At 40.7% G+C, this 19,378-nt stretch overlaps 1 protein-coding gene across 1 annotated transcript in view; it reads left to right on the top strand.

Moving 5' to 3' along the window:
* Positions 1 to 19,378, top strand: part of Fbxl17 (F-box and leucine rich repeat protein 17) — a 402,885-nt gene that overhangs the window by 122,755 nt on the left and 260,752 nt on the right. Inside the window, 1 exon segment of the mRNA XM_027397738.2 lies at positions 12,665 to 12,795. Within this exon segment, the coding sequence (XP_027253539.1) occupies positions 12,665 to 12,795 (131 nt within the window).

Raw genomic sequence — 19,378 nt, 5'->3', positions numbered from 1 at the left:
CCTCACTTTCTCTGCTCACCCCTTAAAAGGTCTGTAACGATTTGTTTACATTACCTCAGTGAACAGCTGAGATAGGATTTAGAAATAATTTAAAGTGAATTGTCCTATAGTGATACAGGAACAGGGGATTCTAGCTTCAAAATTAGTGACTGATTTTGATTTTTTCCATGAAGGTGTAGTAATTTGTCACATCTATTGTCTTCTCTGTTAAGTGGGTAACACCTCTGTGGTACTACTCTGAACTTTAGAACGCTATTACTCTCACTCGAGCTATAATATATTTATTTGTTTGTGCTACATTTTCATTTCGGCCAATGTGACACCAGTCAAATGAATGAATTCATCTTTGAAATGACTGACCTATGAAAGTCCTAACAAATAAAAAAAACACATGAGTTTCTCTGTGGCATCTCTTTTTTGATACAATCATTGCTTCAGGCTTTTTATACACACACACACACACACACACACACACACACACACACACACACAATGAGAAGAGCTGATGGGACTTTTTGAAAGGACTTTGCTTAACTCTTGACAACATACTTTAAATATTATTTTACTGTGCTTATATTATCTTCCATTCACTCCTGGATATTCATCACACACTTGTTTATGAACTGTGAATTTTGTTGCAAATAGCCTTATAAAGAGGATTTCAGTGTTACTTTATTAGATCTCAAACACACGAGGTCAGTCCAAGAATGTATTGTGAGGTGGTACTCCCAGTCAGTTTTTATTCTTATAATTAGCTCATACTGTTGTGGTGGGAATTTTATTTGAAGATCAGTGTGATCCTATTGTATTTCCCTTGTGACTTATAAAATAGTGGTGTTGAAATGCATGAAGTCCCATTCATAAATTAGTAGATTATAACTGTCTGCATAAAGAAGTCAGGCTTGGCCTCATTGATAAGGAGTTAGTAATGTGGTCAGGAAATGGACTATTGAGAAAAAGGGGAATATATTTATTACTTTGAAGTAAACATTGTGAAGGATAGAATTAAATAGAATCTACTTATTTTAAAACATGATTTATTAAAACATTGGCAATTAAAACATTGAGAATTAGTAACTTAAGAGTTTTGATGATTTGTCTTAGTATTCTATTTGTGATGAACTGTCTCCATTTTAAGCAATACATTAATTATTTGGGGCAGGCCTTGTGGGCTGCAGGGAAGCTCATACCTGTGTACTTGCTGCACAGGCACTTAAAAAATATTCACAGTACATACCATGTTAATTTTCACACACAGAGAACCCTAAGGATCATTACTTCCTACAATGGTAACACTGTATTCAGTCTATAATGGTTGTCTAGAGAATACTCCAAGATTCTGAAAGAGTTGGATACCAGCTTGTGTCTCTTTTGTCCTTTGAAAATGGGAATTATCTTTCCTTGGTGTCCCAGTGTGAGTCAGGGTTAGCTTTCTTAGGAGAGTAGGATGTCTGACATTTACACCTGAAGCTGCAGCATTAACCAGGCAGTTAGAATAATGACACTGTGGAGTTCTGGGGGGTCCCAAACAGAGGTTCCAGTGTATCTGCTTCATTATACATAGGAAAATAGTTTTAACATATGCTCCTAGTAATAACAGACGAAAGCATTTCTTATTGCTGGAGCCTGTAACGGAACCAGCTAACGAGTTAACTGCTGTAAGCTACATTTGTGTGCTATTGGTTATTAGCTACCAGTTATTTGATATTATATCCTGGATGATTTTGATTGGTAATTAAAATAGATTATGTCATTTCAGTACATATGTTTGTTTCTTTTCAAAAATCCTTATATTTTTTACTGATATGAGGAAGGTATGAGTGACTCAGACCATATCATATCAAGATAAACCATACATGTGATAATTTTACTTTAGATCTAAACTAGATACTGTCATTTTAGGTTTCCTTTTCATTAGTTGAATGATTAAGAGTCACAATGGACAAAATTGGTTGAGGAAAGAGGACTATAGGTGTTTCCATCGGAAAGTAGTATCTTATAGAATGCTATACATTTCCCAATTTCATTTTGAAACTGTCTATTGTTTACTTTAATGATAACATAATCCAGTTTTTTATATTTGCATCAAATAAAACCACTATAGACCTTCTGACTGCCATTTTCTTTTTTTGAATAACTGAGTTACTACTTACCACACAGTCATTATGCTGGAATTTTAGCTCCCTGCTTCCACTTTTAACATTAGTATGATGAGAAGAGTAATGAATAACAACTTAGCCAAGTGTGAGTCTTTTTTATGTACTAACGATGCCTAAATTTATCCAGTGTGTTCTTTGGATATCTGGGCATTCAGATTTGAATGCGTTTATTACCTTCCCTCAAACTGTCTTTTACAAATGCAGTATATTTACTCTCTGAGAATTTTATAACCAATTTTTCACATTTTTTCAAGATTACAGCATAGTATCACCCATTCCAAATCCTCTCGAATACCCTTCCCTTTTCTCTTTTAAATTCATGCCACCGTTTATAAACTGGTGTTATGCGCAAATATGTATGTATGTTTTCACACTTATTTCTAAGGCGGGGCCTCATCATATGAAGGGGTTTTACAGTTTTCCGCATGCTCCTAATGTACAGCCAAGGTTCAGGTGGGATGTGAAGATCTTTTTAACAGTGCCAGGGAAGTGAATGAGGAGACCCCACAGCTGCTGAACCAGAGGCCAGATCTAGACACTTGTGTTTTGCTTGCTACTCATTGACTCTTCTTACTCTTTGGGGGGCCAGTCACCCAATTCCCAAATAAGCACAGGGACTGACGATCCTTCTTTGTTATCAATGCCTGGCTTTAGCTTGACATGTGTCTAGCCAGCTTTTCTTAAATTACCCTGTCTACCTTATTCCTCTGGATTTTTACTTTTTCTATTTCTGTATTCCTTTCTTTACTTCTTTCTCCATGGCTTGCTGTAAAGCTTGTGGCTGCCCCCTGGAGTCCTCATCTCCTCTTCTTGCTCCCCAGTCTTCTCTTCCCAGATTTCTCCTCCCATTTACTCTTTCTGCCTGCCAGCCCCACCTATCCTTTCTCCTGCCTCACTATTGGCCATTCAGCTCTTTATTAGAGCAATCAGGTGTTTTAAACAGGTATAGTAACACAGCTTCACAGTTAGACAAATGCAACATAAAGGAATGCAACGCATCTTTGTGTTATTAAACAAACAATTAACACATCTTAAACTAATATTCTACTACATACTAAGAGCTGAGCTTATGTTTCAGATATGTGGGATGAGAAATTTGTCCTGAGCATCACCTGGGCTTGAGGGGAGGAAGAGGATGGAGAAAGGAAGGTGAGATCTGGATCAGTTAGTCAGAGGACTGCTGAATGGTTGTAGAGTAGAAACAGGTCAACCCGTGGCTTCCTTCTACAGAACATAAATGTACTAGAAATTGCTCGATTTATGATTTGCATTAAGACAAGTGTATTTTCAGAGAACATTTTTTTCTCCCCCTAAAGTAACCAAGAAGAACTTAGAAGAAGATGAGATCTGACCTGGGAAATTAAATAAATCAGAGGGAAAGAAGCAGCATTTTCAGCTTAGATCAAATGAGTCCCGTGAGACCAGCCTGAAGTAATGACCACAGTTGACTAGGCAAGGTGACAAGCATTCAAGTTTGGGGGACAAGTTTGAGGTAGCTTATTTGATTCTGAAAATGGTAGGCATAGACAATAAAGGGCCTTGATATGAATTTCTTTTGGTAGCAGAAGCACTTTTCTTTCCTAGAGACTTTGGGTATGATCAAAGAGTTGAGTAAAATGATCTAAGGAAGTTTAATGCTGAGAGTGGGATACAAGAAAGAGTCAAAGGGGACAGCTCTGAGGAGGGGCTGAGTGGTAAAATATCCTAAAAAGTGCTGAATAAAATGAGAGATCTCACACATGGCAGTAGAATCACAGAGTCTACCCTGCAAGGGGACAGAAGGTCCTAGTGACTAGGAACGCAGTTGCCAACTGGTGTGCTCTTCCCTGGGGACACTGTTCCCAGTCCCAGCCTTCCTCGTTTGCTTGTAGTCCTTGAAGGGGGAGACTGTGCTGTCCCCATCCACGTGGACACATATGTTGTCGTTGTTCAGCTCACGTTTAGGCAGTCATGTCAGTGGGACTTTATGGTGTCACTTCTGATGTTCCTGGCAGACAGTCTCACAAACTCCCTGATCCCCTGACTCTCAATCTTTCTGCCCCTCTTCTGTAAAGTTCCCTGAGCCTTAGGTGAGGGAGTGCTTTGTAGATGTGTCCCTTGGGATTGGGTTCATGGCTCTGCCTTCTGATTGGATGTGGTTTCCTGTAGAGGGATCTCGCGCTGTTGCAAAGAGAAGTTTCCTTGACACAGGGACTACACTTACCTGTGATATAAGACTATAGATGTTTGGGACATTAGAATGTAGTAAGGGATCATGCTGATTTAGTGCCTTGGTGGTTGTAGGTTCTTTCCAAATGGTCAGCCCTGAAAACATACAGCAAGCCACATTATACAGACTTAGCAGTTTATAGTTAGGAATATATATATATATACATATACATATATATATATATGTATATATGTGTGTGTAATAAATACATATATATTTCTAAATATAAACTAAGTTTTCCCAAATATAAACATTAAGTGTGCACGTAGCAACACTTAATGATCAAGTTGGAGGAGGGCATAGGAAGCTTTGAAGGGAGAAGAGGAAAGGAAGAAATGATGCAATTATATTTCTCAAAACAAGAAACAAGCAGAAAATCATAACAAAAAAATGAACTAAAGAAGGATGGGCAGGAATACACAGAAACACACCTGAGCACTGCTGTGGACCTGCTCTAGATGACAACATTCTGGCAGTGCTGTTTTCACCCTCAGTAGGAGTGGTTCTTATTGTTTATGCCATGCTTCAAGGTGACCCGAAAGCCTTCCTGATGCTCCCAGTTCCATGATGTCATGGGAAGGATTTGCCCAAGGTCATAAATATGACCTATTGACCTTTGGATTACTATGTATAGCATTGGCATCCTTGAATCCAAGTGCTGGTCAGAACGGGCCCTCCTATCCTTTTGTCTCTTGTCTGTCAGCTGCTCTTGGGCAGCTGTCAACCTGGTCAAGGGTGTGGACCTCTTCCCGTCTTCCACATAGATACTCTGTCTTCTCTCCATTCCCAGCAGTCTGAGTTTCTTATTTTGTGATTTTACTCTTCAAGATCTGTGGACCTGCTCTAGACCTGCTCATTTCTTTCCTTGTGATGCATTCCTCTAGCCCTCTCTGCCTGTACATTTGGGATTTACCTTGGTTTCCATCTTCACAGGCTTCTGGAAGTCTGGTCCTGTGTATGTTCTACAAAGTAGCAGTCACAATGCCCTTAGTAGGGCAGCCAGTCTTAATCTTGATTTTATTCCCCAAGGATTATAATTGATTGAATAGAAGCATACTCCTAATAATTCTAATATTGACAAAGCTTCTAAAAGTTATGTAGATACTAATTGTCACTTAAACATATTTATTCACACAGATGTTTTTATTCTTTTCAAAAATTATTACCTCCAATTGGTCTTACATTATCTTTGTAGCTACTTTTCCATTTCTGTGGTAAAACACAGTGACCAAGACAACTCATAGAAGGAAGGAGTTATTGGGGTTTCCATTCCAGAGCTATGGGAATCCGTCACCATCATGCAGGGAGCATAGTACATGGACCAAGAGCTGAGAGCTCACGTCCTGAGACACAAACAGAAAGTAGACAGCACACTCAAATGCCACCAGTCTTTTGAAACCTTAAACCTGTCCCAAGTGATACATCTTCTTCAATAGGGTCACACCTTCTAAACCTTCCCAAACAGTTCCATCAACTAAGGACCAAGTATTCAAAGATGTGAGCTTATGGGGGTCATTTGGCTTTTGTCTACTATTTGCATTCATTGTAGTCAACTTGTATAATGTGGCTGCCCCCTTTCCCTCTCTTCCTGCCTCCCTCCCTTCTTTTTTGGGTGTATATTTTGTTCCTTCTACCTCATCCTCCACAGCTTTTATCCCTCCCCTTTTTCTCCTTCTTTCCCTTTCTTTCATCTTTTCTTGGTCTTAAGATTTGAAGTCATCGTAGACATCTTTATAGTCCTCATATTCCATATTTCCTAGATAATGATTATCTCATTTTATATTTAAGTACAGACCTGGCCATACCAATTGTTGACTAATTTTGTTCTTTTATGTGAATGACTATGAGTTAATCCCCCCCCCCAACAGTGCAGTATTACACTGAAAAGTGATTACTTATATTCCGAATTCTGACTTAGGTTTCTTTTAAATACGTTGCTATGTGTCTAAAAATGATAGTGAGTTGTTCAGAAGCTCCTGGTAGAAAGGCTCTACTTACTCAAATCCTTTGTGATTTGTATAACCCAAGACAACCGGTGAATTACAAGGAAAGCAAGTTTAATTAAAATGTCAGTATTCTAGATGTAATTATCTGTTTCAGACTATGAGGGATTATTTCAGGTAGCTTTTTATGAAACACTGGAGGGCACTGTTATAATATTCCCTAGCAAGGAAATGAATGTGATGAATTTGACAGGGCTGTTTGTGGAGTTTTGAATAATAATGCTGCATCCTATAGAGAGAGATGTTGGGTCTCTGTCTTATGATGACCAACTGGGAGTTGGCTTCCCGAAGCTGACTCTGGATGTTGTCATATTTCTCCTAGTGTTGGTCAAATGCTTATCAGGAAGGCCCATGAACTGCCAGCTCTCTCTCTCTCTCTCTCTCTCTCTCTCTCCCTTCCTCCCTCCCTCTCTCCCTCCCTCCCTCCCTCTTTCCTTTACTCCCCCCCCCTCTCTCACACACACAAATGAGCCTTAATGAGTCAAGTATCTTTCTTAGCTGTTTTGCAAAGCCCTAGTGTGTGAGCCATCGTATACCTTTTACCTTGTAGCATCAGGATCATAAACACTAGGCAGTGGCAGACACAGATGGCTCAGTGTCATCATCTGGACCTGGAGAGTTCAAAAGGCATCCAACAAGAGTTTTGTCTCTCAGTGTTTAGCTGTGGGTGTCTGCTGCTGCTTCCATCAGCTACTGGATGAAGGCTCTAGGATGGCATATAAGGTGGTCATCAACCTCATTATAGGGAAAAGGCATTTAAGGTAGCCTCTCCACCATTGCTTAGATTGTTAGCTGGGGTCAACCTTGTAGATCTCTGGACATTTCCCTAGTGCCAGAATTCTCTTTAAACCTATAATGGTTCCCCCTATGATGGTATCGCTTTTCTTGCTCTCCTCTATTCTTCCCCTGACTAGATCTTCCTGCTCTCTCATGTCCTCCTCTCCACCCTCCCTGGGGAACAGAAAGGGGTTGGGATAGGGAGCAGGGGAGGAGGGGAGGGAGAGGGAACTGAGATTATCCTGTAAAAGAAACTTGTTTCTAATTTAAATTTAAAAAAAAAAAGGAAAAAAAAAAGCGTTTTGTCGCCAGTAGCTCAGCCCTGCTATTTCATTTTCTGCTGTGGATCAGTCTACAGGATGTCTGATTTTTAAAAGTCTGTAACATAGTTTGGATTTGCTAGCATCTTTTCTCCCTGTTATCCACCTTTACTGGTTTCGTAAACCTTTGTGATCCTCAGTGTCTTCCTTGACATGAGGGACTGAGCTGGTACAGGAGCATCTTTTCTTCCTTCCCCTTTCTTTTGCACACTTTCATGTGCACATTTAATGTCTTCTTTTTGAAAATGACTTCTTACTTTGGTAAAACATTTTACCACAAATTGTGAAAGAAATTACCAATTTAACCAGTTTAAAATGTTTATTTCTTTGACATTAAGTACCTTCATTAAATGTGGTCACCACTGGCTTCTCTTCAAATACTCAGTTTTCCCTGTAGCCCACATGGAGGAGGATTCTATCGGTGTGTGACAAAGAACCAGTAGTTTAGCAGCCTGAAAACAATGGCTGCCACCTCACTGTTCACGGGTCTCCGGGGTCCTCCTGTAGCCTAAATACATTTCCTGTCTACACAGGGCTACATTTCTTTATAGAGCTTGGGTTCACTCAAACATGCTTAATGAGTGAATTACCAATATGGAGTCAGGTGAATAAAATAATAAATATTAGGGTATTTATTCGGGAGAAGCCTTACCTACAGAGCAGCCTAGCCAGCCTGCCAGGAACGGAGTAAGTAGAGCAAGCCAAAGGTGAAGGAGCAAGAAGGGCTCCCTTGTGCACGCCCCTCACTCTCAAACCTTCCCCATGTCACCTTGTAGGCATGGTCAGGCACACCTATAGCCAGCCCTGAGCTAGTGTGGTCACCGTGTCCCTACACATACTCACTGGGGGAGGAGTCAGCTTTTAGCAGGATAGGATGGATATTCATACTTCACTGCTGGCCACAGCCTGGAGCAAATAGGACAACAGAAGGCTGTCTCTGTCACCAGGATCCTTAGGAAGAGCTTTGCTGAGCAGGTTGGTCCTACTGATTGTCCCTACCCAGGATGCTTTCCCCTTTGACTCAAGTGGTGGATGATTACAGCTGCAGAATCCCTTCACCTTTGAGATGTAGGGAGAATCCCCACAGTGTCTGCCCGTATGTGAGAGCCTTTACCAGGCACTGGGGTTAGATTCTGCCTCCTGCACCTGTTTGTGGAGTGCACTTGTGACTGTGAGATGATGGGGGCTGGGTCCTCTTTGTTGTCCACAGTTTCTTATAAACCATTACTATGCTTCTTTTCCTGAAAAATGCTAGCCAGTCTATTTGAGAAAACACAATGACTTGAAGCTTTGTCCCTTTGGCATTACTGTCCTGGGATTTTATTGCCACCTTCTACTGTCCACTTGTCATAAGGGTAGTGGCACTTTGCTCCAGCTTTTGCTTTGCTCCCAGTCTATCACTGCAGGCTCCTTTAATTTCCATTTGCCACGTGGACAGATGGCAGTTATTGGGAGGGGTGCAAACGTTGCAGGAATACACGGATGAGCCCTTTGGATTTTCGATTGGATTTGTAGATTCAGGAATTTATCTTGTTATTTATATTGTATTTTACATAGTTTTTTTTTTTCCTTTTTAGTTACCTTAGGGGCTTGAAAAACATGTAGTTTGTTTTGTTTACTACTGCCCAGCAGTGTAAGCTGCAGAGAGGTAAGGGCCAAGGATCAAGGGGTTAGGACTGTGAGGTGAAACAGCTTTCCTGTGGGGTCTTCATGGTGTGCTGGTTACTATTGTTACAGCAAGGAGTCCTTAGAAGAAAAAGGGACATTGAAGAAGCTAGATGACATTTGACTGGTTAGCTGCCTGGGCATGTTTAGACAGCCTAAAGGAGTTTTGGTCTTGTTCTGGTGTTGTTTTGTTTTTCAGACAGGGTCTCAGTGTGTAGCCCTGGCTGGTCTGGAACTCACAGAGGTTGCCTGCCTTTCTCTCTCCAGGGCTGAGATTAAAGGCGTGCAGGCATGCACCACCATATTTCACTCAGCAGAAGTTCGTTTTTTAGCATGTGTGAGTCTGTTATCGTGCACAATGCTCCAGGTACTGTGGTTCTCAGCCTCTGCCCACCAGATGAGGAGCTCAGCTCTGTTCTCTCTCAGTGTGCTTCATGCTTCAGGTACTGGGGTTTTCAGCCTGTGCCCACCAGATGAGGAGCTGTCAGAATTCTCCCTCCCCCTTCCCTCTGGAGTTTTAGTGTTCCTGGGCCTGACGCTGTGCTGGATTTGACTTCAGTGAACATCTATCTGACCTGACAGGCAGATTGCAAAGCGGCTTCTTGAGAGCTTTTCTTTACAGAGGAGACCTTATGGTCCTTGAAGGAGCCACTATTGAAATGTCCTGCCTCTGGGATGTGCCCACAGAATCTGATTTTTCTCATTTCTCCCCACAGTTGTGCACTGTGCTTTAGAGAGCAGAGAGTCATGATGTCTGAATTCTGTGTGTTGTTTCTCCCTTGTGATCTAAGATACAAAGTGAGTTTGGGAGCTGCCTGGCTGACTCACTCCCAACCGCTTCATGACTTTTTATTGTCCAGAACTGTGGCCAATACAGTAGCCACCAGCTGCACGCAGATGTAAAATCCAAATTTAAATGAATTGAAGACTTATGTTCTGGCACCCTGGTCACATTTGAATTGCTGAGCAGTTCCTCAGGCCGTTGCATTGCCATGGATTTTAGTGTCTGCTTCTCGGCGGACTTCAGCTGAACTGACTTAGGGAGACTTGTCTGCTCTGAGGCCTTTGGCAATTGGGTCAGGCCTACAATTCCGCTTCCTATAGAGACAGCCTTCCCCTAAGAAGGATTTGGTGGTGGTACAGAGAAGACAGACTCATCCTCAGAGAGCTCCTTCAGCTTGCTGTAAAGGCTGTGTCCTGGTTTCTAAGTGCTGCTGTGACTAATTTTCACATACTTTGCTTAAACTGCACAAATGTATTGTACCACTGTTGTCTAAATGAGATGTCTGTCTGTCACGGGTCTTTCCAGGAAAAGTCAGGGTATGGCTGGCTTGTGTTTCTTTGTGAAAGCTCATGGACAGAGTCTGTGTTTTTTGCTCCTTCATGTAGTGACAAAATTCAGTCCTTTGCGGCTGTAGGTTTCATTTTTCCTTCTCCTTGGCTATCAGACCAAGGCTGTTCCCAGAATGGAGCCCATCATATTCTGCGGCTCCTAGCCCATTTCCACTGTTAGAGCAAGGCTAGTTGGCTCGCTCTCATGATTTAGATGCCGCTGTACCTTCCATCGTATCTCTTGACCAGCTAGAGAAGATTCTCCACCTAAAGGACGTTCACCGATTAAATTGGATCTGCTTGATACCCACAGCTAAGCACTGAACTGAACTCCTGGAGTCCAGTTGTAGAGAGGGAGGAGGGATGAGCAAAGGGGTCAAGACCATGCTGGAGAAACCCACAGAAACAGCTGACCTGACCAAGTGGGAGCACAGAGACCCTAGTTGTAAAGTTGGGGAACCAGCATTGGACTGAACCAAACCCTCTGAATGTGGGTGTCAGCTGGGAGGCCTGGGCAATCTATGGGACCTCTAACAGTGGATCAATATTTATCCCTAGTGCACAAAAGGACTTTAGGAGCCCATTCCCCATGGAAGGCTATTCTTTCAGCCTAGATACAGCCTAGGCCCTCCCCCAAATGATGTGACAGACTTTAATGATCGCCATGGAAGGCCTCATCCTCCCTGCGGAGTGGATGGGGGTGAAATGGGGACTCAGTGGGGGGGGCATGGGAGGGAAAATGTTGAAATTGACTTGCAAATAAAAATAAATTGGACCTGTCTCCATTCCAGGACCAATGCCTCTAATCACATCCATGAAGTCACGCTTGCCTTAAAAGGTGGCATATGTAGGCATGCATATATACACACACCTCCAGATTAATTATTTTGTCTGTTACTAAGCAAAAATTGTTTATTTGTAAATATACCTTATTTGAAGAGGGTAGCCAACATCCTGCCACCTTTATGTAAATGTTAATAATTTGCCTTCGGAGACTACATCAGGGGAAACCAGGAGTCATCAGAAAGGAGTGAGAGAAATGAGGAAATGGGCTTGGGTTGGTGCAGTAAAGCGTGTGTCTCTAAGAGCTCCAATTTGGAGAATACTTACAGTATCATCAGATATCTCTGAACTGATTATGTATACATCACAGATTAACATGAGAGAGCGTGTACAAAAGTGATGGTTTAAAGACAAACATCTGAAATTGAGCCCTATGTGAACATAACAACCATAGGTGCTTTCTGTGATGTGTTTGGCAGCTTCTGTACTTGCTACACAACAGGTTGCTAGTTCTTCAATTTAATGGTGCGTCAGTAAAACCTTTTTTATGTTTTACCCATTCATATATTCATCATAGATTTCAATGATTATTTAGAATTTTCTCTTTTTTTTCTTTTTATTCTTATTATTATTATTAATTCAAGTTAGGGAACAGGCTTGTTTCACATGTAATTCCCCTCTCTCTCTCCCTCCCCTCACCCCCATTCCTTCTCCCCCACCTCCAACCTACCCCCACCCCATCCACCCACCACTCCCCAGGCAGGGTGGGGCCCCCAACCGGGGCTCCACCAAGTCCACCAAATCTTTCTGTGCTGGGCCTAGGCCCTTCCCCATGTGTTCCTTCAAGTGCATCCCTTCAAGTGGGATGGGCTCTTGAAGTCCCCCACATACACCAGGGCAAAAAGCCAGTCTACCTCCGGAGGCTCCCAGGAGTGCAGGGGCCTCCCCATTGGCATCCATGATCAGGGGGCTGGATTAGTCCCATACTGGCCTCCCAAAGAGCGTCTGGGGTCGATATGCTTTCCCTTTTTCAGGCCAACTGTTTCTGTGGGTTTCTCCAACCTGGTACAGACCCCTTCGTTCTTCATTCCTCCCTCTCTTCAACTAGGTTCCCGATTTCAGCTCAGTGTATTTCTTTGGATGTCTGTCTCTGCTTCCATCAGCCACTGGATGAGGACTCTAGGATAGCATAGAGAGTAGTCATAATCTCATTCTAGGGGAAGGGCTTCTAGGCCGTCCTCTCCTCCACTGCCCGGACTGTCAGATCGTGTCATCCTTGAAATTTAACTTAAAGGCTAGACTATCTCATGTACATTAATTCTTGTACAGTGGTGCTACTTTGTGGTAGATGACAGTATAATTTTTGAGAACTAACTTGGCACTTTGTTTTCCCTTTCATTTTATCCATGTCCTTAGCTGAGAAACCTGTCCAGCTTGGATCTGCGCCATATCACCGAACTGGATAATGAAACCGTGATGGAGATTGTGAGGAGGTGCAAGAACCTGAGCTCTCTGAACCTCTGTCTGAACTGGATCATAAACGACAGGTAACTATTGGCACACCTTAGACACAGGCCTAGAGGAAAGCCAGCAGATGCTGCCGGCCACGGTAATCAGACATGGCAGCACAGGGTAAAGCCGTATTCAGCCGTGTCTCCCACCTGCCGTGCTGCAGTCTGGAGAAGGTCTGGCTGCCTGCTTTGATGCAGTGCTGCGTTCACTGCAGAGGGTTATATGTGCTTAGCCCCGGTGTTCACTTGGACAGTTACAACAGCCAAGTGTTAATTCCTTCCTTGTCAATCAGGAAGCACATATTCTTTGTCTTCTTCCGGTTTTGAGTGTTTTGTGGTTGGTTGTTGTGGTTTCCTTATCAATGATTCTGAGTGATTACCTCAAACATTTTCTTTAGACTTCTTAATGATTTCTTTGTGTAGACCTGGCTGTACTGGAACTTGCTTTGTAGTCCAGAATGGACACGAACTCTGTCTCTGTCTCTCAGGTGCTGGGATTAAAGGCATACGTCTCCATCTCCAGGCTTAAAACTTACATTTTTGATAAATGCATGTTGTTATTAAATAGAATCATGTGATTAGCAATTTAATACATAATTTGCAATGTGTAAATGTGTAAAATGGAGAAATTTTTGAATAACCGTAAGTCCATTTTTCTCTGAAATATCACATTGATAAAGTATACCTCTTGCAAGTAGACTTTGATAATGCAGGCAAATGTGTGATGGTCCACCACTGCCCAGGAGGCAGCAGTATGCGTACAGGCTGGAGACTAGAACCTGGCCCACCACCCACCCACCAGCTTTTCAGAATTGTTGGGATTTTTTGTTGTTGTTGTTTTTTTGTGTACCAAGATAGGCCATTACAGAGAATTTGCTTCCAAAATCAAACACACTGTTTCCTCAAAAATTAATAACCATTTAAATATAAATATATTACAAGTAGGAGAAATAATGTATTGTTTAATCCAGTAATGCTTCAAACTTAAGACTCCCCATCCTCCTATTTCTAAAGCTTCATTTTAGACATTAAGAATACAGTGGGCTGGGTGGTAGTGGAGCACACCTTTAATCCAGCACTTGGGAGGCAGAGGCAGGCAGATCTTTGTGAGTTCAAGACCAGCCTGGTCTGCAAGAGCTAGTTCCAAGACAGTCTCCAAAGCCAGAGAGAAACCCCGTCTCAAAAAACCAAAATAAATAAATAAATAAATAAATAGTGGTATAGATTCCATTTTTCTAATTACAGCAAGTTATAGTAAACAATTTTAGATTGCCCCAAATTATTCTTTTATGTTGTATGATAGACTTCATGTGATTCTTAGTAAAATTTTTGTAGTAATTTTTCTATCATTTATTTGTTATTTAAAAATTTTAATCGATTAAATAAAAATTAGAATTGAATATATTTATTGGGTCACATGTAAAGCTTCAGTCCATATTTAAATGATGTAATGTTTAAATAAGGCTAAGCAAATCTGTCTCCTGAAGCCTTTATCCATTTGTTATTTTAACAAAAGGCAAAACTCCAACATCAAACTCTATTCTTCTTGCCATTTAAAAATATACAGTACAGTATCACTACCTGTAGTAAGCATATTGCATGTCTGACTCCTGTGTAATAATTTATGGTCAGCTACCCTGGTTCTCTCAATTCCCAGAAGGCCAGTTCTTGCTTATTTCTCTAATGATGGAGAACACACAGCACTTGTCTTTCTTGCTTGGTTTACTTTACTAAGCATGATGTCCAGTTCCATCCATGTTGTCACATGACAGGATTTCAAAGACAAAGTGAGGTGAACTCCAGTTCCTTCTCTTGAAAGGTCGCTAACCTATCTCATTATGCTGGTTAAGCAGTCTAACACTGAGGGGGTGTGGAGAGGGCAGAAAAGGGAGTGATTATGTATCATTGTAAAAATGTACTGTTTTTCAAAAGCTTCAAGATTTTCATCCATTCGTGAATTAATGGATCTAGATTGTTTCTGTTCTTGAATATAACACATGTGCTGCAACACGTGTGTTTAGCACAGATGTCCTTTTATTTCCTGGTTTCACTGGTGCCTGTGGTAGTCAAGTTTGCTACTTGCCCCAATTGGCAGACTCAACTTCACTCCCCATACACAGGGGTCCTTGTTTTCTGTGATTTTCCATTTTCTTTTGCTAAGTGGGTATCATAGGAAGTTACCTGGTTTCCCACTGAAGGAGAACTCTCACTTCTGCTCCCTGCCAAGATTACAGGCATAGCCCACGAGGTGTAGCTCCCTCTGTGGTTTTCCATTATTGATACTTAACAAGCTATTTGGTTTTTGCTATTGAGTTACATGTGTTTCAGCTGTGACATGCAGTTTGTAAGTATTTTCCCTGTTTCTATGCATTTCCTTTCCCTGTGATGTCTCCTGTGCCGTGTGTGAGCCTCATTTTGATGTAGTCTTCTTGGTCTATCTCTGCTTGTGTTTTATGCACTTTTGGCATCTGCCCAAACACTTTCTAGTGCAACATCATGAAGAAAACATCAATAAGAAAATCTTTCCAGTTTATTACTGCTGTTTCAAAGGTTTGTTTATTTTCCTTTTACATCTTTATTGAATCAAGTTTCTCTTGAAAAATTTACTGATTCTTTTCAAATAAAAAATCAGATTTTTAAAATGTATTATTTCTGGTAATATTTACCTTATAAAGTAAGCCAAATATCAATGTTCTAATGTACAGACAACTAAATAGCATGGCAAGTAATACAATAAAATATGTAAACATCTTATGTTTCTCTCTGCTTAATATTTAGAGAAGTTTATTTTTAGCAATATTTTGAATTAAAAGAGAGAATAAGTCATTCTTCAGCAATGTGATTATATTCCACAGTTTTTTGTACACATGACCTAGGCATCACATACAACAAAAGAATCAGTAATCAGTGAGTGCTGTAGCTGGTGAGTAATATGAAGTCTGTGAGTGGCTCGTGCATTGTCTCCCAGTGCACACTCGGCTGCGGTTCCCTCTGGGCTCCGCACACAAACACTTAGCCCAAGATGGGAAAGGGAGCAGTCCTGGCTTTGCCTTTTCTTCCTGTCAGGCTTTGTGGATGTAACTTCTAGCTCCCTGTCTCTCTCTGTTGTACTTATCTGCAATGGTTATTTAGTGTTTGATTCTAAATATATTAAGTACCATGGAGATTTATTTCCAAGGATTGAAAGTGTATTTTTATGTTTTTAATGGAAAAGTTTGGATTAATTGAGAAAACATGCATTTTAATGAGCCGAGCAGTAGAGTTATGGGATCAGACTCTTTTAGTTTTAATTACACTACTTGCACTTATCCTGTGTACTGTAATAGAAGTTTCAGACATTAAAACCCACTTTGCAGTATCATCTAAATTACTCATCTCATTGTTCTTGCCATACTGTATTACTAAGCTAAGTAATATTTGTAATTATATTGGTATAAATCTAGGCCTTCCCATCAGACTTAATTATGATTTCAGCACTTAGCCGAGATGGGTTAGTAACCTCTGATAGAGCAAGCACTGGAATGCACTAATGCGTTTAGCCTATCAATTACCTTCTGTTTCACGTGTGTTCATTATTGCCATCCTTTAATAAGTAGGGAAGCAGTGCTAAGTACTTGGTACTGTGTCTCAGAAAGTGTGGCACTGAGCCAGCCCCTGCTGCTGTATGGGTCATCCCTCTCTTTAGGTGACATAAGACTTAATGTTAAAAATGACCTGGTAAGGACAGAGGGAGGAATGCAACTTTTATTGCACAGGTAATTGATAGGTGTTTTACAAGCATTCTCATTTAAGCCTTTCAATATCTTTTGTTCAGGGAAGTTAAAATTATATTATTCCTATGAAATTTAGATCATTGGTTTTCTTTTATTTTTTATTTTTTATTGTTTTGCTTTTAGATGCATGTGTTTTCTATAATTGTTACTGTGAAAATTGGGTGAGGGCAAACAAAATGTTAATGGATCATCAATCAGTTTTCTGTTTCATAGATGGAATTAATCACTGCTAATATTTGGAAAATTCTTAGATTTGCATCTTTGGTAAGAACTCACAATTTTCTTTGTTCTAGGGAAGTGGTTCTCAACCTGTGGATTATAGATAGTATCAGGTATCCTGCATACCAGATATTTACAATTCATACCAGTAGTAAAATTGCAGTTATGAAGTAACAGTGAAATAATTTTTTGGTTGGGGGTCAGCACAGCACAGCACAGCGCAGTATTAAAGCTTGCGGCATTGGGAAGTTTGAGAACTGCTGCTCTAGAACCTCTAGATAATATTTTATGTATTCATATATGAAAAATCCTGTTGCTATTACAAGGCCGGGTCTGTAAGGTGCTGTGCTCATTGTGGGCATGTCTTTTGTTGTTTGTTGTTTGTTTGGGTTTTTGTTGGGGTGAATCAAATCCTGGGCTTCATGTGCTATGGTAAAGTCCTACCATTGAGCTGCACCAGCAGCTCTAATGGGTTAGCTTTCTGTAGTCTTGGGATTGGTCTGTGTCACTAAGGCTTGCTGTTCCCTTCCTTTGCTGTTTCCTAAAAGCACTTTGCATTGAAAGGATTGCACAGCATGGCATTTCCTTGTGTTCAGAAGGATGGTCGAGGAGTTATTTGACATTTAACATTGCTTTTAACTACAAATACAATCAGTGTTCTATGAAAAGAGAATATGGACTGCTTGGATCTGCTTATGATGTCTTCCCTATTCTTTCTGACTCCAAACTTAGTCACATATTTATCTATATTTGATATAAATCTTTTGCTATTTTGCAATCAGGTTGGTCCTTAGGTTTTTTTGTGTAATTGACACAGAATCCAAAACTGCATATTTAGGTTTAAAAGGGAAAAATGTAAAAATCTGCAGAGTTCTGAACTTCTTCATAGCAATACAATTTTAATAGTTTTGTTTTTTACCACTGAGAATTAAAAGAAATTGCCATGATTTTGATATCTAAATTTCCTGAAATAATGTAGTTTTTCTATTTCAGATTTTTAATAGTGGTCCTAAAAGAAGGTTAGTTCCGTTTCTGTGATCTGTATCTCCTTTAGCACATGACCCTTTGATTTTCAGCCCACCATGTTGCTCGTGAAAACAGTGTAAGGTAATAATGAGAGTGATGATTCTCTAACAGACACTAGCTAAAGTTACAGCGCATGGCAAAAGCAGGGCCCTTCCCTCGTGATAACAGAGTACTATCCACCCGATAGCCTATAAGCAAAAGAGCTTTATTTAGTTTACAGTTTGGGATGTCAAAAGTCCAGTGCAGCATGGCTCACATGCTTGACTTTGGGTGAGGTTCCTCAGATGGACGCCCATTAATGGCCGGAAGGGCTCACATGTTGAAACAGAAAGTCAGAGAGAGATTGGAGGCTGGGCATGAACTGCACATGACCCTTTAAGAGGCTCTGTCTCCTTGAGGGTCCCCTGATCCCACACAGGCCCACTGAGACCTCGGCTGCTGACATCTGCATGGCGCTCTCAGTAGTATCCAAACCTCAGTAATGGCTGTTGACGCAAACAAAATCATGTCATTGTCATGATTGCTGCATTAGTCTTATTTCCATAAAGGCTTTAAAATATGGAGAGTTTTAAATCTTCTCTCTTAAGTCTACTTTCTTTCAGGTACATAGTAAGTTTTTCTTTACATGAAAATTCTGAACTCGTCTCTCCCTGTGGAACTTTTAGATTAGCCTATCTTTTTATCAGCAATATCTTCAGGATGAGAATGGTTCATCATCCTGGGCTGTTGGCCAGTTTCTTCTTCAACAGACAGGATTCATATTTTTATCTGTCTTTCTTCCACTCTTCATTAAAATATTGAATGTAGGGGCCCCAGGGATGGCTCAGTGGTTCAGAACATCTTTTGCACTTGTAGAGGACCTGGGTTTGAGTTCCACTAGCTGTATTGCTTCAGAGTATCAAATGCCCAGTGGGCGCCTGCACAAATGGAGCATTATTTACATAGACAGAGGCACACCTACACTCAAACAATATATGTAACTGCTTAAGGATTCTTATTTCATACATTAAATCAACACCCAGGTAATAGTATTATGACAGCCCAGCTTGCTTTCAATATTGGTAGCCTGCTAATGAAAAAAAAAAAAAAAGCTGTATCTATTAAAGCTGAATTAGGTCTACCTCTGTAATGTCCACCTGTTGGACAGTCCTGACATCAGAAATGACAGCAATAACAAGAAAAAAACTAAACCAGGTAAAATAACTAACTCTTATTAGCTGTTCATGTTATTAGACTCAACTCGCAAAGAACTGTTAGCACAGATGCACTAGTCTTCTAAACTACTTCTAGATTCAGAGCCATGAGTTATTTGGTGCTGGGATCACACCTAGGATCTAATGCATTCTGGGAACGTACTTTACCACTGAACTACAGCCTTTATTTACAGTCATTTTAGGTGTTTTTTTTTTTTTTTGAGTTTATAGGTATTGCTTAGATTTTATTCCTTTGTAGCATTAAGAGAACTCCTAACTCCCCCTTTTTAATTCTCTTTTTTTTCCCCTCTCCCTCTCTTTATTTTCCTACAGAAAAAACAACAACAACAACAACAAAATCCCTTTGTAGTGCTTTTGAGTTAGAATAGTAGATTGGCAGATGCAGCA

The sequence above is a fragment of the Cricetulus griseus genome, chromosome 2 (assembly GCF_003668045.3).
Source record: "Cricetulus griseus strain 17A/GY chromosome 2, alternate assembly CriGri-PICRH-1.0, whole genome shotgun sequence".
Lineage (NCBI taxonomy): Eukaryota > Metazoa > Chordata > Mammalia > Rodentia > Cricetidae > Cricetulus > Cricetulus griseus.
The sequence above is the reverse complement of the archived record's forward strand: the minus strand, read 5'-3'. Positions and strand labels throughout refer to the sequence as shown.